Here is a 27,700-nt window from a genome sequence, read left to right on the forward strand (position 1 = left end):
AACACAAGAGTTTCTCCAAACTTGGGAAGCTTAATTCTAAAAGTACAGGTTCAAAATTTCTAGTGTAGTACTACAAAGATTGTAGCCCGAAACACAATTTATGCAGTTGCAACAACTTTCTTGACTTTGAGCTTGAAAAAAAGAGAACTCCTATCACTTCATCACTTCCTGGCCCGGTGTCACAAATCTGAAGGTTAATATCAATTACTTGGCTCACAAATGCTTTGCAAACTACAAGGCTGTTCTGTATTTCATGCCCTTGCTGGCAACTGAAAGACGGCCCATCCTAACTTTCAGTACCAGAGTCAACAATAAGTCACGATTCTTGTCTTTAATTGCGACATGCTGTCCTAGCAATCCTATCCTGGAATAGTGCAGTCTGTCCTATAACACCATCCATAAACTTGGAGTACAGCAGCCTGTATTAAAACAATGGCGGAACATTTACACTTATTTTCACTCTTTTGTTTTCTAGACACACCCACCTTGTCTATAAATACCTCCGGGGCACAAAACAGCAGCCGACACCTGCGCTTACCTGGCAGTTGTTTATGGTATTGTAAACCAAGCAGGCTAGCAGTGAAATACTGTACAGCCAACATTTAGGCCTGCCTGATCTTCTGCATTGAGAGGCGCTAAACATCAGGTTACATATTAACTCTGAAAACGTTATCCCTGCCATAGTTTGGCTAGAATGAACTGATAAAACAAAAATAGGAAAGAAAGTATATTGTTCAGAACACATTGTTTCAAACAACAATAGTTTCTTTATATAAAATATCTGGGCCAGGTTCACAGATGGTGTAAATCAGTGTGTGGCAATGCCAATTTATAACTGATGATCTACCTACCCCCTTATTTATTTTTAAAGATACTTCCATCTACAGACATTCACGCTTTACTCTAAGATTTCGCTTGCATTTGCTGTGGATTATTAGCTCTGTTATTTAATCTGATTAATCAGATTACATGTTTATTCATTAATCTGCAGTATTTTAGAGATACAATAATGATCCCAACTGCCCTCAAGAATAGAAACAAGTAGGTGGAACGAATGCCAAAAGTTAAAAAAAAATTAACAAACATCCATTTCATTGGCACAGTTCCTCTAAGTATCTACATCTGTCTATCCATCCAGATACTTACATGGCCTTTATCACCCAATCTCCGAGAATTCCTTAAATATTTTAAAATAGAACACTAATAATCTCTCACCACCTCTTTGTCCTTTCCAGGCCAAAGGAGAAAAAGCTCAATTAGTTTCTAGGCTGACTTGTTTGTATGCTGTGTATTTGTATATGCTGTCTCTCTATGAGCGGTGCTTGCAAAGAAACTTATTGAGAGAAAGCTCAGTTAAAGAGATGAATTTTGCCATTAGTTCTGAAAGCAAGGAGATCTGCCCTCATTCCTGTCTGTTGTGGAAGTAGATTCTATAGTTTAAGTCCAGCTCTTGTGAAAATTCTACCTCCCAAATTCATGAGTCTTCCCAAGAGGAACTAAAGGCAGAGAAGCATTTTCCTTGTGGAGGGTGAGAACTATCCAGAGAAGAGGAACAAAAATGATTACTGGTCTAGAAAACATGACCTATGAGGGAAGATGGAAAAAATTGGGTTTGTTTAGTCTGGAGAAGAGAAGATTGAGGAGGGACATGAGTTTTCAAGTACATAAAAAGTTATTACAAGGAGGAGGGAGAAAAATTGTTCTCGTTAATCTCTGAGGATAGGACAAGAAGCAATGGGCTTAAATTGCAGCAAGGGCCATTTAGGTTGGACATAAGGAAAAACTTCCGGTCAGGGTGGTTAAGCACTGGAATAAATTGCCTAGGGAGGTTGTGGAATCTATATCACTGGAGATTTTTAAGAGCAGGTTAGATAAACACCTGTCAGGAATGGTCCAGATAATACTTAGTGCTGCCATGAGTGCAGGGGACTGGACTAGATGAGCTCTCAAGGTCCCTTCCAGTCCTATGATTCTATGACCGATAACAAACATCCCAAAAGTGTGTTTGTTTAGATCAGGGGTGGGCAAACTTTTTGGCCTGAGGGCCACATCAGGGTTGCACAACTGTATGGAGGGCCCAGTAGGGAAGGTTGTGTCTCCCCAAACAGCCTGGCCCCTGCTCCCTATCCGCCCCCTCCCACTTCCCGCCCCCTGACTGCCCCCCTCAGAAACCTCAACCCCCTGCTCCTTGTCCCCTGACCGCCCCCTCCTGGGACCTCCGCCCTCATCCAACCCCCCTGCTCCCTGTCCCCTGACTGCCCCAACCCCTATCCACACCCCCGCCCCTTGACAGACCCCCCGGGACTCCCACTCCCTATCCAACCACCCTCTGCTCCTTGTCCCCTGACCACCCCCTCCCGGGACCTCCCGCCCCTGACTGCCCCCCAGGATCCCACCCCCTTATCTAACCCCCCCCCACTCCCTGTCACCTGACTGCCCTCCCAACCCCTATCCACATCTCCACCCCCCTGATAGGCCACCCGGGACTCCCACTCCCAACCCTCCCTGTTCCCCATCCCCTGACTGCCCCCCAGAACCCCCCGCCCCCTTACCAGCAGCAGGAGCTCACAGCCGCAACACCCAGCCAGAGTGAGCTGCGCTCCCCACGCTGCCCAGCAGAAGCGACAGGCCAGAGCGCGGCCGGCATGGCTGCGGGGGAGCGGGGACAGCAGGGACTCGGCTCCCCAGCCGGGAGCTCAAGGGCCGGGCAGGACGGTCCCACAGGCCGGATGTGGCCCGCAGGCCGTAGTTTGCCCATGTCTGGTTTACATCAAAGAATCCATTTTACCATTAGCTGTCACAGTACCAGGTGAAAGAGGGCATGCCATGCTCCAACTTTGGGGATGCCAGATAACCTGCATTTCCTGAAAGGTCCTGCCATTCCCCTCTGCATCTGCCAGGTGGTGTCTGAGATTACACTGCTATGACCAGAGGGGGAAATGTCTTGTGAACAGGGCTCAGTGCTCATCACAGGGACATTCTCCATTCAATGAGGCAGAAGGGTGGACAGACAGGCATAATGGCATGGGAACAGCTGGATCCTTTTTTGGGGGTCGGGGCGGGGGGGGGGAGGGGGAATTAAGTCTCTGCTGATCCCTCATGATGGAGAGGGGCAAGGATGCTCCCTCCCAGCTGGATACCTGAAAAGCATGATGGGAAAGGGAAGGAATAAAGAGAAGCCTCATAATTCACTTTCCCCATTTTAAATGACTGCTGGGGACCACAGAGGCTTTATATATGATTTGCCATTGAAGGTAGCTACACTCATCCAACATGCCTTTTAATGGATAGAAACTCTTCTGGTGTATTTTCCTTTGCTTGTAATTTTCCGCCCCCCTGGGGTATTAAGAGGGAGATTTTCAAAGCTGCCTACATGATCTCGGTGCTCCTGTCTCATTCAGAATTAATGAGAATCAGGCCCCCTGATCCCATATGTAGTTTAGGAAAGTCTCAACCCAAAGGTTTAGTGAGTATGATCCAAACACACTACCTCGTTCTTTGCAAGATCAGAACATTCTCCCAGTCTCTCAGGTATACCTGACTTCTGTACAGCTCCCATGAATTTTATAACAGACACTCAAAGGGTTAAATGCTATTAAAACTGCTGTTTAAATAGCCCTGAGGTTGTGAGATAAACTAATAAAAACCAGGAAGTTCCTAAGTAACTGGGCGTTTTTCAGATTGCAAGATGACAGTTATTTAAATGCTGTAGGATTTAATCTTCCTGGCTATAACTTTCTTTTGAGGTTGGGGAACCATTGCAGGTGATATATATAGGATCATTTAAAATTTGGCATCCCCCACAGCAAAAGACATCCCTATCTACAATACTTAGGCACCAAAAGTGCATGGGAAGGAGTGTGTTAAGGACAGAAACGAAGCCTTAACTGAATTTACTAGCTCTGGACTTTCTACTGCTGTTCAGACCTTTAGCATTATAGTACTGCGGATGTGGCACGCTGTATGCAAATCGATTTACATAATAAACCTTCCGAAATAGACCAATGAGTTTCTTTTGGTTTTAATCCAGTTTCAGCAAAAAACAGCTAGGAAGAAAGAAAGTGCTTTGGTTGACTTATTTTTCTGGTCTGCGTAATTAGTGCATCCGCCTCTAAGGAATTTAAGGAGCTGGCTGGTGTTCTTTACCTGATTTGCAACTGAAGGTTTGCGTTGACCAATCCCAATTGGAGATGAACTGCTCATGCACGCAGTGCAGGGTGTGGAATCCTCAGATCACATCAGGAATGCTGTTGGACAAACACTCCTTGACAGGTGGTTCTTTCTCTTCGTAAAACAAATCTAGACTGTGGGCCAGATACTCAGCTGATGTAAACTGGTATAGCTGTACGGGAGTTAACTTACACCACTTAAGGATCTGGTACTCTTTTCTTTAAAGTGTCATCTCTTGTACGCCATACTGAGTCCCTGTAGCACTTTACCATAATATCCACAGCAAGTATGTTCACTGCCCAGAATTGTGAGGGCAGCAATTTGTCCCAAAGACAAAAAGGAAAATTAAAGGACAAATTCTGCCACCCTTACTCAAGCTGAGTAGCATTTTACTCCACAAGCAGTCCCATTGACTTCAGTGTCAAGCAAGGTATCACTCAAGGTGAGTGAGGGTAGCAAAATCTGGTCCTAAGTGTTTTCAGAATACAGAAGGCCTATATAATGAGAATATTGAATTGGCGACACAAGAAATGAAAGTTCTGAACAGACTGACTGACAGTGGCCAGCACCAGCTGTCTCAGAGAAAGGTGCAGTAGGCAAATGTCGGATAATCTATCCTCTGTGATGGTCTTGTCCCTTCCAAAATATTTTTTTTAAAAGCACTATAACTCTGGATAATCTAGTTATCCACAGAAATGCCCAATCTTTCCTTAGATCTTGCTAAATTTGTAGCTTTCAGTCATATCATGTGGCAATGAATTCCATGGTCTCAATTCAGCATTCTGTAAGGAAAATATTTCATTGCATCAGTTTTGAACTTGCCATCTTTCAGTTTCACTGAATGTATCCTTGTTTTTGTGTTCTGAGACAGGGAGAACAGACACTCGAGACCTATCTTCATGTTCTGGTTTTCATTTCAATAGCTTCATTTCCCCTCTTCCCAACGTTAAAAGATCAGTTTTGAAAACAGATTTTTAACAAGTTGTCATGGAGATGACAGTGACAGGGAAAACATTGCCAGATCCTCATTTCTGCTAAGTAACAGCTTAGGAAGTTTTCACCTACTTTGATCAAGGGCAGTATCCAACAAAACCAGCCCTGCTTCCAAAAACAGGAGAGACTCTAGAATTATAATTTCTCTCCCCCCACCGCCCGATGAGCAGTTTAGCACACCCTACAAAGTTATCCTCACAAATATCAGCAGCTCAAGCATTCATTTTTGTCTTCTCTTCCATGTGTCAAACAAGGTCAGAGAGAAACCAATCCGATTGAGTCCCTCTGCCCTTAACCCACCATTGCCCTCGGCAAACAGACCTCACAAAAATACATGGACTACAGGGAAACAAACTACAGGGAACATTTTTTTTTTAAGTGGAATATTCAAGAGCACTCAGCATTGGACCTAACTCTGCTTTTGAAAATCCCACTCTAAAAGTTCCTCCAGCAATAATTTGAGCTCTTATCTGCCGCTAGAAGCGCAATCAGGATATAGCCAGTAGTTTACTGTTCCAGCTGGGATCAGTACTCTCTAAATAGAGAATTAACCACTAACTTGGTCTCGAAGAACCTGCACGTGTGCTCAGAAGGCACAGTGCCCACAGTCATGAACTGAGGGCATATGACTTTGGGCATTTAACTTTTAGAGTTGCTCATTGCTTTGATCTTGCCAATCAGTCTGTTTTGGAAATCTCTTCCCTTAGCTCTAACATGGAAGTGCTCTCTCAGCATGCTCAGATGATTGCACTGGGTATCATTACTAATGGTTCCCTGCTAGGTGTGGGCAAGGGGATACGGAGCATAAGCCACAGACAACTAGAGACAGAATCTCTCTGCTATTCATAGGGTGTTGAGTACAAAGCCCCAGGTGGGAACAGTGCTGCAGTGAGGTTGTGTAGCACATGAGAGAAAAATCAGGATCAGCTTTTGTGGGTCTAATTCTGTAGAGCCGTCAGAACAGAAACAAGAAAGATGTATTTTAAAAAGGGGGACAGACTCTTAACTATATGAAAAATGAATCTTGGGTATCGGACGGCCTCTGTTCTACTGAAAACCTCTACAACAAGTGCCTACCTCTGACAGTAAGGCTACATTAATCTGTGTCACGTAATAAAATGCAGCAATTCCTGTTAGCCTTAATACCCTTCCCACTTCTTCTGGAGAATTTGCAGTTCCTTAAAACATTCAAAGTTTGCTTGATTACCAATGCAATTAGTGTTGCAATACAAGCACTAGATGAATTCAAACTGTAAAGCCTGAAAAAGAGAAGAGGACAAAGGAAAAGGAAATAAAATACAGGTGTAAAATTAAACCAAAAGACTAACCTCTGCCCCCCCACATGAAACTGTCTGCACTAAAAGTTAAGGCAGGGCAGTCACAGAAAACAAAACCGAGAATTCTAAACCCATTGGTACACTGTGTGGAAGCAGGGACGTTAAAACAGTGAACTTAGGAAACTAATGCATTAACAGAATTTCAGGATCATGGAGCAGTTAAAAAAAAAAATGCACTGGAGAAGTTTCCATGAGAAAGTTCAGCACTGGTTGCTTCTTTCCATAATTTTAAATGCAGTTTGAGGGAAAGTATAAAGCTTATCATTCTCTCAGTGCTGAGGGGGCAAAATAACTTTGCTTTCACAAGGTTTTTTCCCTCCTCTTTCCTATTTTAATATTATTATTATTATTATTTTTTTTTTTTAAGTTTGAGGAAAAGTAGTCTTGCAGTTAAGGCATTGGTTGGGGACTTAGATCTGTGTTTAGTTCCCAGCTGTGTCACAGACTCCTTGTGTGCCCAAGTCACTTAATACATCTGTGCCTCAGTGAACCACTTGCAAAATGGGGATAATAAGCCTTCCTTCTTCCTATCATTTTCCTGGCTTTTGTACTGAGATAGTCAACTCTTTCGGCAGTGACTGTCTCTCACTAGGTGTGTGTACAGCCCCTAGCAGAACGGGGCACTGCTTTTGTTTCGCGGACTTTTGAACTAATAATCACGGTGGTAATGTAATAGAAATAATAATAATTTAGTTAGCGAACACATTCAAAACAAAGGGCCTGATTCTGTGAGGTACTGGGCACCTCCAACTCGTACTGAAGTCAACAGTAATTTAATAGGAGCTTGCCCTGTATTAACTCCACCACCCTGAAGAATATTTACACTGTGATTCTCTTGTGATCATCTGACTTCAGGAACTGTGACTTTAAGGAAAAAAACACTTATATTAGAGCAATTTACATTTTTAGGTGCTCTTATTACATCACTTTATTTCCTTAGCTGCAAACCAAGCCTGCCCAAGGACTAACTGGGACAGCATGCCAGGGGCCCGTGGGCCACACAGAATTTGGATGTAGATATGCACTCTTCTTTTTATCAAAAACTGAGGTTCTCCACCAAAGCGTTTGCTCCTGCTTGTTCTTTCCTTGATAGGCAAATAGAGATGCATGGATGTTTCAGTTCATCGGCCATACAAAAATAAAGGCTGAAGCTGATCAGGCAGTTGCAGAGAGAAGGGGACCAACTGGCAGGGCCTGAGGAGTTAGAGCCTCACTTGCACCAGAGCGCCACTTGGCTCACTTAAGTCAAGGGGAGGCCTCAAGGCTGCTGTAGCCTACACCAATTTGTAATGTTGGCGGAGAACTGTCGGACTGTTGTGCCATCCAGGCATATCCTCCTCCTCCAGCGTGCCCCTGACCTATCACTGGCACAATGCTATGTTAAGTGGCCAGCAGATCAGGGTGCTACTGTCTCTATGGTGGACTGGGACTCATTCCCACCAATGAGAGCAGGTTTAAGGCTGGTTTGCCCTTCCTGGAGGCCAGCATCTGGCTCTTATATGAATATCTGAGAACCTTTAATTAGGGATGGATTAATTGGTTCTGCAAAAAGACTCGCCAATTCCTCCTTTCAAGAACTAAACGGAACGCAAACCTTTTGGAAGGTTCTGGATTGTTCCCATAGGTCTGTTCATAGATGTTTCAATCACGACTGGACCCGAAAGCCCCAAAATAATACTAGAACAATTGTTCTAACTGTATTTTCAGCATGGACTACAGCAGAAGTGGTGGCAACCTTGTGAGAGAGCCTGTTCTTGCAAAATTTTCAGCAGACTCAGAAGGTTAGAATAGTGTAGACAAAGTTTGAATATGAATCTGAACTGAACCCAAACTCCAAATCTTTTGAGGCTCACTCATCACTACCCCTTTGGGACAAATGAATCCCTTACATAAGACCACTGACATCAATGGAGTTGCATTCTCTTAGTACAGGAGTGGGCAAACTTTTTGGCCCAGGGGCCACATTGGGGTTGCAAAACTGAATGGAGGACCAGGTAGGGAAGGCTGTGCCTCCCCAAACAGCCTGGCCCTCACCCCCTATCTCCCACTTCCCACCCCCGACTGCCCCCCTCAAAATCCCCCACCCATCCAGCCCCCCCTGCTCCTTGTACCCTAACCGCCCCTCACGGAACTCCCTGCCCCTAACCACCCCTGGGACCCCGCCCCCTATCCAACCCCCCTGCTTCCAGTCCCCTGACTGCTCTGACCCCTATCCACACCCCCACCCCCTGACAGGCCCCCCTGGGACTCCCACGCTTATCCAACCTCCTCCCTGTCCCCCGACCATCCCCCAGAAGCTCTGCCCCATCCAACCCCCCCCTGCTCCCTGTCCCCTGACTGCCTCCTGGGACCTCCCACCCCTTATCTAACCCCCCGGCCCTGGCCCCCTTACCATGCCGCTCAGAGCAGCAGGAGCTCGCAGCCCTAATGCCTGGCCAGGGCCAGACACGCTGCCGTGCTGCTCGGCAGGAGCACACAACCCCACTGCCCAGAGCACTGCCCATGCGGCGACCTGGCTGCGGGGGAGGCGGGACAGCAGGGGAGGGGCCGGAGACTAGCCTTCCCGGCCGGGAGCTCAAAAGCCAGGCAGGACGGTCCTGCAGGCCGGATGTGGCCCACGGGCCGTAGTTTGCCCACCTCTGTCTTAGTATGTCTAACATGGACAGTTACATTGTGGTGCATAAAGGTTTAGCTATGTTGTTTTATTGGGAGATGCTCCACTGTTAGGAGTCAAGTGGTTTCGTTCCAACACATCATGCTGAAAATTTATCCCTGCATTTTCCCCAGGGTTGGGGTAGCTACCTACATGGAGCCAGATCTGATGCCACTGTTGCCAACTCTTTGCAGTTGTACTGCAAGTCTCACAACAATTGGTGTTTTTCGTAAAGTTCCAGCTCCAGCAATTAGGTGATTATAGAAGAATCTCAGGTTTCCTGTTTTTAAAAGGAAGTTTCTAGCCCATATGATTGTGGAGAAGAGCTTGGAAACGTTAACCCTAAAGGCTCAAACACCAGAAGGCCAATAAAAAGAACTTCAAATTTATTATTTTACAATCTCGTAATTTTGAAGCCCATGACTGATTGACTCTTGATTTTTGAACACTTGGGATTTGCAGTGCTGCAAAACCAGAAGAATTCCATTGAAACCAATGGATTTTTTTTTCAGATTTGCCCAACCATAATAGAGATCAGAACCTCACTCCTTCTGTTTAAAAGATTTATGTAAATACCTTATCCCTTCCTTCCTCCTGTCATTTTAAGATGCAGCATAGTTAAGATTAAGTTTCAAATCTCCATGAATGTGCTTTGCTTTTGCCTTAAATCATTTCCCCATTCCACACTGGCATTTTAGAGGAGAAAAAGCCGTGTTGCAAAATGAAATTCAGAATAAAAAGCCTCTTACAAAAGCTAACTGTCTTTATTGGGCTCATCTTTTAAATCATGTCTTTACTGTACACTGACTTTCCTTTTATAGTATAGCTATTTTTTTCTTTTTTTAAATGGAGATATACCTATCTCATAGAGCTGGAAGGGACCCTGAAAGGTCATCAAGTCCAGCCCCCTGCCTTTACTAGCAGGACCAAGTACTGATTTTTGCCCCAGATCCCTAAGTGGCCCCCTCAAGGATTGAACTCAGAACCCTGGGTTGAGCAGGCCAATGCTCAAACCACTGAGCTATCCTTCCCCTGAACAGAGACACACTGTGGACAAGAGTTTTTGTTTTCATAATCTATTCCTGACACCTAACAAGAAATGACGAGCGCTGTTCCAAGAATTGGCAAGAAGGGACAGGTTGTGGATGAGCAGGTTTCTCTGACTCTCCTATACGGATCAAGTGGGAAAAAGAAAGGGGGAGAGGGTGGAGATTATAAAGAAAAGAGAGGCAACATGTTCCTTTGGAGACAGAGTGAGTAATGCAGCTGGCACACAGCCTCGCCACTGCCACAGAGTTCCAAATATACCAATCCTGCAGATTCAGCTATTTGGACAGAAGAAAGACTGGGTGGAAGTTTCACAAATGGGGATGGGGTGAGAACCATGAAACAAACTCAAAACCCCGCACTCCTCATGCAAAATATGTGAGATGTGTTAATGTGGGATGTAACAGGGCAAGATGTTCAATGGAAAACATTGTACAGAACTGTTTCTGCTCTAATCAGATCGTACAAAAATTTCACTTTATGTCCGTTGGAAATTATAGCGGCAGAGCTCCAGCTTCGTTCCCCTCCCACAAGCTAGAAATGCCAGGCCTTCTACAGTCAAGGTTAGCTGTTCTGATGCAAGTCACTATCTCCAAGGAGATGAGCAAAATGCACATAGATGAACAGCACACAAATGAGGAAGATTTTATGGACCCAAGGCCTTTCTCTATAAAAACTCCATCATCAATTTCTCAGCAATGTATTCTTTACAGGTAATGGGCCTGTCTTCCAGTAGGAGTTTGAAGCCCGAAATAGCCTGGGATCTGCCTGTCTGAGAGAGCATCCGTCTGCCCATGTCACACTAGCTCAGTTATAGTGCATAGACGGTCTTACAATCTGAATAGGCAAGAGGTGGGAGAAAAGGAAGTGCTATAATACCCATTTTACAGATGGGGGGCTGAGGCACAAAGAAAGCGAGTGATTTGCCCAAGGACTATTCATGTCAGGTCCTTATCTGGTCCCCATCACCATTGTATATTTGCACCTCAGAATCTTTTTTAATGTTTCCCCCTCAGTGAGGTAGGGCAGAGCTATTATCCCCATTGTACAGATGGGGAACTGAGGCACAGAGAGACTAAGTGACTTGCCCAAGGTCACACAGGAAGTCTGTGCTAGAAGCAGGAACTGGACCCAGGTATCAAGCTCCACTCCAATGCCTTAACCACAAGACTATCCTGTTCAGAGATCAAGCTTGACCTACCTCATTGTAAGAGAGAGGTGGCAGCTTGTATTCTCCACAAAGGTCAACTGGCTATAAAACTCATTCTCCCACCCTTGAATCAAAACAGCTGGAATTTGCCAACAGTACAAAACCTTCTCTCTTCTGGGATGGGCTGAAGGTGGGGTGTTGTGCTGCATGGGCTGGCATGTGAGCTTTGCTCATTGTACTGTGCTGCTGGGTAACATCTTTGCGGATAACTGTCAGGGTGCCTAGAGCCCATGTAAAGGTATTTTTTGTGTTTTATTCTTAACAAATAAAATAAAATAAAATTAAAAAATTAAAAAAAAAAAAAGAATGAACATCTTTTAATGATCACTTTTCTGAAGAAAAACAAAACAAAAACAAAAACAACCACCAAAACAACCATTTTCAGCCTATGAATAATTGTTTGGTTGGTATAATCATAACCAGGTGCTCCTTGTGAAATTTCAATGGGGCATGGTGTAAGCAGTGTTCCTCTTGGTTCAGGAATGAAGATATATATCTCCCCCCTCTGTTGCAAAGCATGGAGGAGAACTTGGTGCACTATATCTGAAATCAGTCCTGCACAGTTATGCAAAACATGTGTGCAACTGACACCTCTTGTGTAATCCGCAGTGTAATCAACTCCTATCAACCACCTCCAGGAAAGAAGGAGGGGCATTAGGTGGGGAGAATTCACAGTTAGATCAAACAGAAAATGGGAAACTAGCCAGAGAGGTGCAATCAGGTGAAAATATAGTTCCCCTGATAGGAAACCTTCAGGATAAATTTCATTGCTTTTCACATACAATTTCAAGTAGATATGCAGAGAGTCACACAGGGTTCACAACAGGTTCACTATAAAAATCGCATCTCTCTCTCTCTCTCATTTTCTTTCTCCAGTGATAGCCATCAATATCTTAGCCCTGAGGCAATTCATAACAGCAGGTTGCTGAGTGCATGGGAGAACAAATCAGCAGAAGCCTTGTCCAGCTCCACTGTGGTATGGTGTTAACCAGGTTAATTTTTTTCTCCAATCTCTCTTAGCTTCCCTCAGGATGGCAAAAATACCTCACTCACCTTAGCAGTCTTGCTTATTATCGGAGTCACTGGCTAGTTTCTAGTATCCATTTTACATGGCCCCATAAAATGGCTAAGTGATAGCAGTGAAAGCTGGGCCTAAAGCCAAATACTTCAGATCCAGAGTCAAAGTGTCCTAAAGTGAGTGGTTTTTCAGGTCCTTGCAAGAACTGTCAAAGCCTAGCTGACACATTAGATTCGCTCCCAATATAGGCCATGATGAGAAAGGCTTTTTCCAGTGAAAACAATGTATACCCTGCTTTCAAAGCAACTGTAAGACCGAGCCACTCAGATGGGCTAGATCCAAGAAAGTGTCTCGTTTTTCCTCTGCTCCGGCTTACTTAAGTGAAAACCAAGTTTTAACATCAACAATAAGGGCAGGCTCATGGCTGCCATCTTGGGTTGTCTCCTCTGAAAAAGTATCTGCAGCCAGCTAAGAAATTTGTGGTGTGGCAGGATTGTGTGTTGAGCCTATCACAATGTTAGTGCAAGGACAAGCCCAAATCTCCAAAGAGGGCCCTATACAAGATGTGCAAATGCTTAGAGCAGCACTTAGGAGCTTAAATTCCTGTTTATGTGCTTACATGCCATTTTGAGCATTCAAATACAAGATTTGTGTAGGGACTTGGTTCCCACCAAGGACTGACCCCTACATCCTCCAGAGCCTCTACAGCTTGCGTTAAAGGACTCAGGCCCTTTTAAAATGTGTCCCCAAGTCTTCTAGCTGAGAGCCTGTCCTTTATATATCAGGCACATGGAATCTTCCTTAGGTGCCTATGTTTGCAAAGTGGGCCCTGTATGTATAAAGGCAAATGTTTTAAACTGGGATGGCTGAAAACTGGCACTTACATCCAAATTAAGGGAGATAAGCAGTCTGATTTTCAGAGGTGTTAAACACCCCCAGCTCCTAATGATTTCAACTGTAGATGATCAGCTCCTTAGATTTTCCGACTCCATTTTCCCTATCTGTAAAAATGGGGTAATAATATGTTTCTACTTCCCATGGGTCTGGTGTGGATTAAATAGTTAATGGTTGTAAAGTAACTGAAGATGAAAAGTGCAGCCTAAGTACTTCATTATTTATAATAACCACCTTTACCATTTTGCCAGAGATAATCAGCCAGTTATCAGAGTATAATACTGAAGTGGTGAGGGTAACACTATGAAGTTCCTTCCACTTAGTAATTAACGCATATCACTGTTGCAACAAGGATATGTAAAACTAAGGAGATAATACATAGCTCTTCATAGCCTTGGTGTAACAGACACTGGAATATTTAAGCACTTATATGGCTCTCCTTATCACAGAATCCAAGCACCTCACAATCATGAATGCATCTTACCCTCACAACACCACTGTGATGTAGGGAAGTTCTCTGAAAACATCCACTCAATGTACAGCAGCTGTCAAAAAAGCGAACAGAATGCTGGGAATCATTAAGAAAGGGATAGATAATAGAACAGAAAATATCATGTTGCCTCTATATAAATCCATGGTACGCCCACATCTTGAATACCGTGTGCAGATGCGGTCGCCCCATCTCAAAAAAGATATATTGGAATTGGAAAAGGTTCAGAAAAGGGCAACAAAAATGATTAAGGGTATGGAACGGCTTTCGTATGACAAGAGATTAATAAGACTGGGACTTCTCAGCTTGGAAAAGAGACAGCTAAGAAGAGATATGATTGAGGTATATAAAATCATGACTGGTGTAGAGAAAGTAGATAAGGAAGTGTTGTTTACTATTTCTCATAACACAAGAACTAGGGGTCACCAAATGAAATTAATATGCAGCATGTTTAAAACAAATAAAAGGAAGTATTTGTTCACTCAATGCACAATCAACCTGTGGAACTCCTTGCCAGAGGATGTTGTGAAGGCCAAGACCATAACAGGGCTCAAAAAAAGAACTAGTTAAGTTCATGGAGGGTAGCTCCATCAATAGCTATTAGCCAGGATGGGCAGGAATGTTGTCCCTAGCCTCAGTTTGCCAGAAGCTGGGAATGAGCAACAGGGGATGGATCACTTGATGATTGCCTGTTCTGATCATTCTCTCTGGGGCATCTGGCATTGGCCACTGTTGGAAGCCAGGATACTGGGCTAGATGGATCCTTGGTCTGATCCAGTAGGGCCATTCTTATGTTCTTATGATATTATCCTAATTTTAGAGATCGAGAACTGAGGCAGAGAGTAGATTAAATTAACTTGTCCAAGGTCACAGAGGAAGCCTATGTCTGAGCTAGTTCTAGCTCAGCATTTACCCACAAGACCATCTTTCCTCCAGGACAACCACCTCCAATTTTGGTCCCCTCCCCCCCCCCCCCCCAGTCTAGGATGGAAATACAAAAGTAGAGAAAATTTAAAACAGGGCAACAAAAAGGGTAAAATGATTGGGAGATAAGATAGAAGACAAGATCAAAGAATTTATAGCGTGGAGAACAGAGATGACTGAAGGGGCACAAAAGACTATAGTCTGTAAAAGCCATCAAAATCACAATATAAATAAAGTAAAGGAATTATTCACAGTCCCAGATGATGGTATTACAGGGAACAGTAACCTCAAACTAATGAAGGGATAGTGTAGGTTAAATATTAGAAAGAGATTCATAGCTGCGAAAGCAGATGGGAAGGGGACTGGCCTCCCCAAGGAGCTGATAGAAGCCCAACCACTTAAAATGTTGAAGATGTGATTAGATATTCTGTTAAGAAGGACCAGTGCACCATAGGTAATAGTCTGATCACATTCCTTTGTCTGTCTGATCCCACTGACATCACACATACTGTATTGGGGTAGCACAAAAGCCCAGAAGAGGAAGATTTAAACTTGTTTACAGAAGTCAAGTCCTCCCCACCCCCAAATAGATTTTTTTTTTTTTAAACATATGTTGGGCCTGATTCACTACTGGGTTACAGGGTCCCACTGGTGAGTCAGGCGAGGCCCCGTATTCTCTATCTAAACAGCAGCCCTAACAGTAGCGTGACAAAACCACACGAGGGATCGAGGGCCAAGCTGCCTGTCCTGGTCACAGCCCCTTTGTGCTGCTTGAACAGGGCAAAGTGGTCAGAATCTGGCTGCTGCTGCCAGGCTGAGAGTTCCCCAGGTGTGCGTGTGGGGGACCGGTCAGCTGGCACTAAGCTAGCAGAGACCGCAGCCGCGCCAGCTGCCTTACCCCATGCTGGCACAGGCGGGGAAGGACCCGTGAAAGGTCGTGAGCGACAGGCTGGTGGCAGAGAAGAGTGCCGCTCCTCTCTGCCAAGTTACAAACGGCCCTTAGAGACCATATCCAGCTGTTGTAAGTTAGAGCAGCCCATCTTTAGATTGGGGCTGGGGCAACCTGAGAATCAGGGAGCCATAACCAGCTCCTCCCCATGCTGAGCAGAACAGATTGCAGGAGAGAATCTGGCTTTACCAGCGCATCGAGCAGCTCCATGACTCCCGTTTTGTGCAGTGGCTGCTATTCCCTTCCATTCTCTGACCCAGTGGCCTTCCAGAGGAGTTTTGGATTACCTGGCTGTGTTGTAAAGGCCAGGTAACACATGTTTATGAGCAGACCGTGATCCTTAGAAGATTTTCCGGGGGGGGGGGGGGGGAAAGAGAGAGAAGAGGGATTGTTGGACTCTTGAATAGTATCAAGTATTCCCCCCCCCCTCCGCCCCTAAAGCCCAAACACGCATGATGTTTTATTTTCTTAAAAATCAACACTCATCATTACCAGAAAGCGAGTGTTTGGTAAGCCCAGTCCACAGTGTTCTGCCCTCATTTGCCAAGGCACTTCTCCTATTTGTCTGTCTTATCTGTAAGAAACAGATCTTCTGGGTTTAACAGCTGGCGATTGACTCATAACTTCTGCAACTATTAGGGACTCTTTAAGAAGGTTTATCTTTTTAAAAACACGATAAGCAAAATAAACTTTAGTCTTATAGTTTGGGGCGAAACTGTATCTCCTTCAGAAAAAGTTATACAATAAAATCAAAATGTGCTTTTTTGGGGGCTGGGTGAAGATTCCTGTAGCACTTTTAGAAAACAGTGGTGGGTGATGCTAGTGTCCTGGCCAATATGGTCACTCAAGAGAAAAGGCTCAAAGGCCCAGATCCTCAAACTTATTTAGGCTCCTAATTTCCACTGAAAAATCAATGGGAGTTAGGAGCCTAATCGGCCCTTTGAGTATCTGCGAATGATTAAAACTTAGTATGGGAGATATACCTCAGTACATAATGGCTGCTTGTGCTAGGTAGTTGCTGCACTATGAATATTTACTACCATCAAAGTACTCTGAGGATGAAATTCCTTCTTGTGCAGAGGGTCATGCACCGCTTAAGCCTTCAAAATTGGGTCTCAGCTGGAAATAAATGAAGCACAAGCCTTGTTCTGGAGCTCTGCTCAGGAGCGAATTTCACCTTGGGATGCCTGGAGTATGGAAGGCCTTGTATCAAATCAACCTCTCTTCCTTTTAACATATTTTAATCCTTTCACCTTTTCTAATCATATTTAAAACAAGGAACCAGGCACATAGGAAACCTTAGCTTTCCTCAGACACTACAACAGAGCAAAGGACTGACTGAAGAAGATACTGCAAGCACTAATAGGAAAACAGCATCCCAATGTTGTGTATGAACCATCCCAATGCTGTGTATGAACTAATAACATTTAAGAATCCAAAGACTAACAAGCAAATAACAAAGCAATTTCATTACGAGTAAGAGATTAATTCCACTGACTTTAACCGAAACTGCACAAGCAAAACAGGCAGAGAGAGAAAGTCCTGCCTCATTTTGCAGAAGCAGCACCCAGTAAATAGAGGTACATGCATTAGATCATCAAAACACACTCTCAACGGGTTATCAAACACTGTTGTTAGCTGGTGGTGGAAGCAGCTCCTTAACGGTGTATAGGCACCTAACTCTCCCTGAAAGAAACGAGAGGTAGACATATACATAACTTGGAGGATCTGGAGCCTTACAAACCAACCCCTACATGCGTATCACATATTTCCTCTCTTTTCCATAGGGTTGGCTCTCAGCTCATGTGTAACTTCTTTTCTATCCATAATGTATTCAACGCAGGCAAGTCCAGCTTAACATACTGAGTGAAATCCTGGCCCCACTGATGTCTATAGCAAATCTCCCACAGTGGCAACAGCTTCACAGACTTTAAAGTCAGAAGGGACCATCATGATCATCAAGTCTGACCTCCTGCACATCGCAGGCCACAGAACCTGGCCCACCCACTCCTGTAATAGACCCCTAACCTCTGGGTGATCTGTTTTTCAGTGCTGTGCTTGTTCTTGCAATATTCTAGCTGGACTGACTGAGAAACTAGAAAGCTCAGACTGAGGGTACGTCTACACTTACCTCCGGGTCCGGCGGCAGGCAATCGATGTTCTGGGATCGATCCTGGAAGTGCTCGCCGTCGACGCCGGTACTCCAGCTCGGCGAGAGGAGTACGCGGCATCGACAGGGGAGCCTCCCTGCCGTGTCTGGACCCGCGGTAAGTTCGGACTAAGGTACTCCGAATTCAGCTACGTTACTAACGTAGCTGAATTTGCGTACATTAGTCTGAAGTGGGGGGTTAGTGGGGACCAGGCCTGAGTCATTAGCTCAAGCAGAATTAGAATTCCTCCTGGCTCCCAGTCCACACATGCCCATACCCAAAGTTTTACCTGCTCCACTCCACTGCGACCACGTTCCAGTTACTAGAGCCCAGGGTGTCAGAAGGCTGAAATGGACAGCCCTTACTCCTCCCTGAAGAATGCTAACTCATGCAAGTAGAACCACTGGTTTCAGTGAGATTACCGGCATGGTGAATGTTCATCAACATGAGTAAGGGGTTCGCAATCAAGGCCCTAAAAAATGAGACTTCAACCCAAGAAGTGTAAAGCAGAGTAAGAAAACTGCTTTTCCGTAAATGGATATTTTCATGGCCAGTGAGCCTCCCAATAAGGTATGCCATTTTTCTTAGATGCTGTATGGATTTTGCTAAGATCATGCAATTTTTTCTGTGCTGTTCTTTTTAAAACAAATGCTTCACTGGCTTCCTTTCGCAAACGAAAAGGATACCATTAGTTCAGTGCGATTGAACAGCTCTATAATAACACCATTCAAGTACAATAGGGGAAGAAAAAAAACAAAACAAATATTTGTTACAAACAATCATGATAAAATTTTTAAAAACTGAAAAAAAAAAATACCCTGGATGCATACTTTACATTTACAGCAGTAATTTTTTGTGTTATATCCATATCTATATAGCTCAAAGAAATATATATATATATATTTCTTATATATAAAAAATGTTCTTTTTAATGTAGGCTCTTTTGTTATCTATAACGCACACAAAAAGAACATTATTAAGGCTGCAAAGTCAAAGCACTCAAAAATCAGGAAAATGCTAGTATAAAGGATGCCTGTGTAACCTTAATTCAGTCCCCTTGTGCATAAGCATTATGACACAGTCTGTAATTACACGATCGCATACTATTTTTTCCACTGGACCTCTGCCTTATTCAGTGCACAAGATGGACGCTTAAAGAGCAGCTATTCAATATTATGTTTTCTCCTCGTTGTTCTATATGTGGCCACAGGACTTATTTACTAGGTACAATTCAAACCCTACTCTGAAGACAGAATTATAAATTCCCTCATAAGTTCTTCTATGGCACTCATCATTAGAGTATCTGAGTGCTTCACAGACATTAATGAATTTATTTTCACAACATCTCTGTGAAGGAAGGGGTGGTATTACCCTATTGTACAGATGAGGAACTGAGGCTCAAAGAGATTAAGGTCCAAGGTATTCACTAATTTTGGGTGCCTAATTTGAGATGCCGAGGATTTGATTTTTCAGACTACTTAGCACTGTATCTCACTTTATATGTTCAAGGCACAGCTCCCATTGACTTCAGTTGAAGCTAGAGTGCACAGCACTTCTGTAAATCAGACTCCCAGAAAATGAGAAACACAGTCTTAGTGTCCACCTGGGAAATGTTAGTTTAAGTGACTTGTCTAGCACCAATTAGGAATTCTGTGGCATTGGCAGGGATAGAATCCGATTCCACTACTCAGATGCCAACTTCTGCAACACATGATGCAGGGATCTTAAAGACGACAGCCTCCTTCACTGCACAACCCTAATTCATTCCCAGAGCAAGTCCATCCACATACTGAATGAGGCAGAATTCCTAACAGTATGTGATCATGTAATTAAAGACAGTATTGTAATATGTATGTCCAAGGAGGCCATGTTAAGGTTGCCCCAGCAACCTTAATTCTGGTATTTCCTAATTTTTGAGTGCTTGACTTTGCAACCTTAATGATCTTTTAACACAGTTGGTTTTTTGTTTTGTTTTTTGGTAAAATGCATAACACGCATTTGAGGATCTCAATGCACTAGGTAAACACTACTTTGGCCTAACAGCACTTCTGTGAAGTAGGAAAACATTATCCTACATCGTACAAATGTAAACGAAGCCATAGGGAAGTTAATTATGGCCTGGTTTTCAGAGATGCTGAGTATCCAGCCTAGCAAGGAGGTTAATAGGAGTTCTAGGTTTTTAGAATCTCAAAAATCAGGCTATAAACTATTTGCCCAAAGTTCTAGGAGAAGTGCGAGGAAAAGCCTGGAACAGAACCCAAGGCTCCCGACTAGCACTGCCATGGCACCATCTTTGTTTCCTGTGAAGTCTTCCTTGGGTACATAAACTGTACAGAAAAGTAGGTGTTTAGACTGTGGCCAGAGTCAGAATTCCTGGGCTTTATACCCAATTCTGTTGGACATCTTGGAACAACAAACCTCTCTGTGCCCCAATTTACTTAGCTGTAAAATGAGCATAGAACAGCATATACCTGTGTCACAGCGGTGTTGTGGGACTGTGGGTCCAATACTCCAAATAGTTACTATCCTATTGAATTCCCATGAGTCTCTCTAGTCCCAGTGAAGTCCAATGCATGAGTCTACTCCCATGCATAAGATTATGGATATCCTGTATGGACATCATAACCTTCCTGAAATCAAAGGGGCTACAGATGGGAGAAAATATATACACAATAGTTTAGTAGAACTGCAAATGTCAGTGAAAGGTAAATAATCACAGTAGTATATAATTGTAGGCTCAAACCCTTAATTATTTAAGGCTAAATTATGCCAGAACTACACATGTTCAGTGGTACCTATGCGTTGAGTAATACTTTCATTTTGGGGCTACTTGCATTGTAAAGTACTAGTGAATAAGGGTGGCACAGTATAGCTTGTAATGTTTCTAAGTACTGAGATCCATGGATGAAGATACTATACAAGTACAAAGAAAACAGAAATACAAAAAAAAAATAGGAATAAAAGAGAAACGGTCAACTCAAAATTCATGTGCAGTGCAGTTGTAGCAGTCCCAGGATATTAGAAAGACAAGGTGGGTGAGGCAATATCTTTTATTGGACCAACTTCTGTTGGTGAGAGAGACAAGTATCACAGCTAAATGCACTTAGGTGTGATGCTCGGAGTACCTTGCCCAGACCTGAAGAAGAGCGGTGTGTGGCTTGAAAGCCTCTCTCTCTCTCTCTCTCCAACAGAAGTTGATCCAATAAAAGATATGAACTCAAAATCTATTCACTTTAAAAGAAGCTCCACGTACTTTAGCGGTCTCTGACATGCTAATTTCTATGGGTTTACAATCACATTTTCCTATTTTTTAAAATGTCCTCCTTTGTTGTGTGAAAGACCCACACACAGAAGAGGGGAAAACTGACTAATAGATTACACAGGGGAAACAGTGAAACTGGCTAAGAGGTGTCATAAACACAAAGTGCCGCCAAAATCACAGACTAAACAAGCTGAAAAATTAGGTGTTTAAAAAAAAATTCACCAGTCTCTTTCTCCTATAGTACTCTTGGGTGTTTCCTGTTATGAATAGTATGTAAACAATATTTCAGAGAAAAATGTGATGTTTAATTTGACGGTGTCCTTTTAATTATTAAAATTCATTTTAAGGGAAAGAGTTTCACACATGTTGAAATAATGGGCCAGATCCTCAGCAGTGCAAATAAGCATAGCTCTCTTGATTTACGTGGAGCAATGCTGATTTAAACCGGCCCAACTTGGATCTGGCTCAAAGCGTAGTGCTTTCACTTCAGACCAGACTGAGGTCTCATATTTCATCATTATCTTCATTCCCAGGTTTCACTTCTGATGCATCTCGTTTTATGACTAGGGAAGGAAGAAGAGGCAAAGACTCTATGAAATCTCCTAGACTTCTTGATCAGCTTCTTTTTCTAAACTATTAGGACCAATCTATTAACTTATAGTGCAGTGAGGGGAGTCGATAAAAAAAAAAAAACACACACCTCTTAGATAGAAGACACTCCCTCAAATGAAACTGGAGTTCGAAACTAAAAAGGCAGAACTTTCAAGTGCAAGTGAATCACCAAGGAGCACATGGCTTCCAATAGGATTTATACTTCTAAGTGACTTAAGCACTTTTGAAAAATCTCACCACTGAACAGCAACATTTCATCCTCATGCAAAAAGTACAAGATCCGCCTTGTATTTTCACACAGGAAATGTGAAGAACCTATATCTAGGTAACAATATCTATAGTCATCTTATAAAAATGATCTTAAACTATAATGAGTGTGTTTTTGTAATATGGGTTAGTTTTTTGTCATGATTCATTTTTAAAAATAAAAATATTTTTTGTTTCACTATACTTCAAGCGGTTATGGTCAGAAGAATGTGTGAAATTCACCGCATGATACTCCATATGTATTTTCTGCTGGGTACCAAGAATCACATATTACAATACGTTAAACAAGTTCATCAGTAAAAAGGAAGTAGAATAGTTTCCAGTCAGTCTAATTATCTCTGTTCATTCAACAATTAAAAAAAAAACAACAGTCTCCCGTAAATGATATCCCCCCCCCAAAAGATGAACATTCTCGGGGGACAGATAATGATGGGAGATTTTCACTTTTTCAGGGGTTGATTGTGTCTGGCTACCCCATAAGTGAGGAAGTTGGGCAAAGAGGGTACAAGTAGTCTGGCCCCTTGAGATGCCCATGTGCAGGGGCCAGACAACATGCATGACCTTCAATACAGGGACTGCTATAGTCAAGTGCCACTGACAGCACTAGACTCCTTGGGGGAGCCAATAGGGGGTTTGAAAGGATGTGACCATAGCTCCAGTGGAGCTGGTTTGAACAGGGGGGAGCATACAATGCATTCTCTCCAATGGGGGTATAATTGCTGCATCCTCCTTATGCTTTAGGAAGCACTGTGGCTTAATGGCATGCCTGAGCCCTACAAGTAATTAGTGTCTATGAATCTTACTAGGTGCCAACAGGGAATGTGACATGAATAGTAAAACACAGTTTTAAATGAACTAATTAATTCTGATCATTTTGGGGATTTTACAGATGCTCAGGGCTTAAGATGTCGACACAATCTAACGCCAAAGTTAGGATGCATCTAATGAGATGTGCAAAGGGAAACGTGTCAGCGTCCATGCAGGAGCTCATTCATACAAGAGGTAGGTCTGAACCACAAGGTCCTGATTTGGATTTTTGGTTTCCCAGAGTTCAGGACTTGGTGTGTCTGGGAGCCCAGAACTCATTCACCAGGAAATGTGGTTGCAATTTCATAACCTACTTTGATTTAACAGTCACGAGGAAGGAAACAACAAGGAAGAGGAGACATTGGAGGCTCACCAGAGTGCGTCCTGAGGTGTCCTGTGAGGGCGTCCCTTCTCCGGCAGGCGTAGCTGCAGAAGGGACATTTGAACGGTTTTTCCCCAGAGTGTAACTTGATATGCCTCAGCAGGTTCCCCTTCTGCGTAAAAGAAGCTCCACACTGGTTACAATGGAAGGGGCGCTCACCTACAGTGGAGAGAATCATCAAGAAACCATCGAACACAGAACACACAGACCCAATATCCTATTGCTTGTAACAGAATATAGTGCAGCCAGATCTAAGTCCACCATCACCCAATTTAAACCCACCACAAATCCTTTATTTCATCTCTTTGTAACATAGGACTTGCTGATGCTAAAGGCTCGCACTTCCTGATGATTGTGGGCAATATTTTCAACGGTGGTTTTGGGTGCCTCAGTTTTGGGTACCCATCGGAGATGCTTTAAGAGGCCTGATTTTCAGAAAGGGCTGAGCAGCCGCCCTCTGAAAAAGGGATCTGAAGCTGGGCAACCAAAACCACTAATCACCATGGAAAATGTAAGCCCACTGCTGTGCTGCTCTCTCTGTGGCTTGCAAATCTTTTTATATAGGCCCCATCCTCAGAGGGGTTTAGAACGTTGGATAGATATCACTGTCTTAACGTAAAACAAAACAATTTTTTTAAATAATTAAAACCCCTTTGAAGGCTCCTCTGCACTGCTAGAGTGATGCAAAGGGTCTTTAGTATAAATGAGAATCAGGCCCAAATAGCTTTGGTAAGTAGCAAACATGGTGAGAAAAGCTGCACCTAGAAAAAGGAGAAGTAAACAGAGTTGGGTTTTAAATAACTTTTATTTAAAAGTTATCTCCATTAGGAGAGTTTTGTCTTAAAGTAGAAATTAATAAGCATTTAATAAAATCGTTTGTGTTGATAGTAAAGGTTTGATTTAACCTGGGATGGTTGTGATTTTTTTCCCCCAACCTAAACGACACACTTTTTCATTAAATAAATAATTAATAATAATAATAATAATAATAAAGTAGGAAAGCTGAAAAACACCACAAAGGTTTTGTGAAATGAAACACAAAACTTACACAACGTGATCCACTTTGTAACATACTTAGTCTATCTCAATTCAACACGGCACTTAAGCACGTGCTTAACTTTAATCATATGGTTAAGCCCTATTGGTTATAAAGGAAGTCAATGGGATCAAAGCATATACTTAATGTCAATCCTATGCTTAAGTGCTTTACTGAATTAGGACCTTAGACACTGAGATGATTTTATTAAGGCTGTGATTCAACAAGATACTTAAGGATATTCCTAACTTTCAGCATACAAGTAGTATCATTTATTTTTTTAAGCTCATCTCCTATTACAAAGCTTTGGCCAAATCAATTCCAATGTGGTGAAGGCATGTTTGGTTCGATAATGAGCTGGCTGGAGAGGAGTATTAATCTTTTTTTTTAAATAATTGACCGCATTCTGTAATCAATTGTCCAGTTTTCTAGTATTTTAGTTCCACAGTTTTGCCCCCTTTTGAGGCAATGATCTGTGACGCAACCTCCTTCCCAGACATAGATTTAAGGAAGAAATCTGGACTTTCATTTGTAAATGCTAAAAGAGAGAGAAGGAACTCAACTATGTGCCATCAGCCACATTTCAGCTTCTTCTCCCCATTCTGGGCTCAACGTAAGACCTTTGTATTTAGGATCAGCCATGTTGGCTAAGTAATGGAAAGGTTCCATAGCTTCACTGAATCATTTTTCCAATTTTGCTGTGTGTGGTTTCATTTTGTCATTGTTAATTACATTAAACCATATTTACATGGCATCTGCAAAAGGACTGTCATCAACCTGTAATCTGTCACATACCTCCAAAACCTTCGTCAATTGCTGTTGTAAGATTAATGGCCCCTCGTTGCATAAAATGCATGCTATGTTTTCATCAAACTACTTCTTATGTCTACTGCAAATTCCATCATGTGTGTTGGATACAAATTTAGAAATGTAATCTTCCTGAGAGCATGACTGAGTGTTATTAAGAAGCTGGGCCATAAATCCTCATTTTTTCAATCAACCAACCGCTGATGGTAATTGGGGACTATTTTTTTTTTTTGAACTTTCACAATGTGCTTTAGGGACTGGGTTGGGTGTTCCATTTCTCTCAATAAGGTTGAAATAGTGTGCTGAACACCCAAAATTGAGAAGTCTAAGTTTCTATTTATAAATGGGTTATGAAGGGTTAATAAATGAGTAATAGATGCAATAAACATTACCGACATGAGTTGTACACATTATTGATGGTTATAAGAGTGTCAATAGAATGCGATATAGATTGTTATAAGTAATCTCTTGACCTTTTGGACTTTATAATTATATATAACAATTGATTAGCCACTTATTAAAACCTCTATTCATCATTTAATATACTATTTATAAACTATTTATAAATGTAACATTAATATCAAGTGTCACCAAAAAAGATTTCTAGTACCAAAAAACTTAAATATACATTATATTTTTGTAAATGTGTGATGGCAGAAGTTCAAAACATTTTTTAAAAACATCCCCTCACACTCTTCCCAAGCAAAAAATAGAAACCCCTCCAAACCACTGTGAAATCCAGGTGTTTCACACCTTGGACATCCCCCCCCCCCAAAAAAAAACCCCCACACAAATTAACAATCAAAATTTCTGAAGAGTGTGGTTCCCTAGAAGAGTAAACTGAGGTCTCTATATGCTCTTGGATTAACTGTAGGTACCATACATTAACTTCAACCCCTTCGCACAAAGAAAATGACTAGGTAATGGTTACAGAGAATTCCTTTTTCTGAGGTCTTTCTGCTTGTGGACTAGTCTGATACCTCAAAAATTCTTTGGCTTTTACAAAGGCAAAACTCAAGCCAACAGTCATGTGGCTAAATATTTAACTCCCTACATGAGCCAAACGCCCACTGAAGCTTACTAGCCTATTCAGTTGACCTGCAACTTATGTAAATCATTAACACCAGAAAAAGTGGATATAAAATGTTACCACTCTTGATCTGTTACTGTTCTACACCCACTTTGCACTGGTGTAGGGTTACCATTCGTCCGGATTTACCCGGACATGTCCTCCTTTTTGTGCTAAAAATAGCGTCCAGGGGGAATTTGTAAAGCACTCACAATGTCCGGGATTTCCCCCCTCCCCCGGCAGAGCAGAGCGAGCGGCTGGGAGGGCTGCAGGAAAGTCCTGGGCTGGACTCCGGAGCAGCTGTAGAGGAGCCGGATCCGCCCTGCATTCTGAGCAAGTGTATCAGCACAAAGTGCAGCCCTCCCCTTTTGCAACTGGGAGCGGTTTCTGCCATGCAGTGTAGCAAAACGGGAGCGAGAGCACTTTGTGCTGATACAAGGGCAGCTCTCCCCTGCAGCCCGGTCCGGCAGCACTGTGCAGGACCAGGGACCGGGTTTTGTTGTGCTGGGGAGCTTAGCCACGTGTCCGGCTCGCACAGAGCCCAACACCCTGTTCTGAGCAGCAGGGTAAGGGGGCCAGGGGGCAGGAGAAGGGGCAGGGAGGTTCTGGAGGGGGCAGTCAAGAAACGGGGGGGGGCTTTTTGGGGGGGAGTGGAGAAAGTTTTGGGCAGTCAGGGTACAGGTAGGGGGTAGGGTCCTGGGGGGCAGTTGGGGGGGGTCTCAGGAGGGGGCAGTTAGGGGACAAGGAACAGGGAGTCTTAGCCCCTGGTAAGGGTTAGATTCCCCCTGGTAAGGGTAGTCTCCCCCAGGCACGGGTTAGTTTCCCCCTGGAAAGGGTAAGTTTCCCCCAGGTACGGGTTAGTTTCCCCCTGAGAAGGGTAAATCTTTTAGCTATGGAAAAAAGTAATTTATATTTTTATACCGGATTGGCGCTGGACCGGGTTAATAACGCCCCCGCTGTTGGCTTTGATGCCCCGGCTGACAGTGTTAAATATATTAGGGGTGTGATCAGGGTCGCTGGACCAATGGATAAAATGGTGTGGACTATAATGAAGTCTCATGAGAATGAGAGTGAGAATCAAGTCCTCCCAGTGGAGCATGGAGAGGAGGTAGAGGAGAATGTTTGTGATGATCATGGTGAGGAGATTTTATCTATCTTACCGATGGTTTTTACAAGGGACACTTTTAATGATTTAACTATGGACAGTTTTAATCCAGATTTTAAGTATTTAAGTACATTTGATGATCCATATGTTAGGGAATCAAGTACTGATTTTAATAGGGATCGTAATAAGGATCTTAACAGTATTGGTAGTAATATAAATATATTAGAAAGTAGTTCGTGGAAGGATGGGGTTTTTTATTTAGAGTATCCCGTTGATAGTTTTAATTGTCCAATATGTCCCCAGATATTACCAACATTTGGTAAATGGGCCAAACACATTAATGTGGTTCATAAAAGTAAAGCCATACGAGTTGTATGTAGTAAATGTGGAAAATCTTCTCAATATCATAATATAGCTTGCCACTACCCCAAGTGCATACCCAAGAAGGCGGATACCCCAATGAAGAGCCATACGTGCTCGGTCTGTGGGCTTGGTTTTCATACTAGATCTGGATTGAG

The 27,700-nt window shown here is 43.0% G+C and overlaps 1 protein-coding gene across 13 annotated transcripts in view; it reads right to left on the reverse strand.

Annotated features, from left to right (window-relative positions):
* Positions 1–27,700, reverse strand: part of IKZF2 (IKAROS family zinc finger 2) — a 149,709-nt gene that overhangs the window by 35,544 nt on the left and 86,465 nt on the right. For all 13 annotated transcript variants that reach the window (XM_065562137.1, XM_005279674.4, XM_005279673.4 and 10 more), the window contains one exon: positions 23,157–23,324. In XM_065562137.1, coding sequence (XP_065418209.1) covers positions 23,157–23,324 — 168 coding nt within the window. The remainder of the gene's footprint in view (positions 1–23,156; positions 23,325–27,700) is intronic.

The sequence above is a fragment of the Chrysemys picta genome, chromosome 11, assembly GCF_011386835.1.
Source record: "Chrysemys picta bellii isolate R12L10 chromosome 11, ASM1138683v2, whole genome shotgun sequence".
Classification (NCBI taxonomy): domain Eukaryota; kingdom Metazoa; phylum Chordata; order Testudines; family Emydidae; genus Chrysemys; species Chrysemys picta.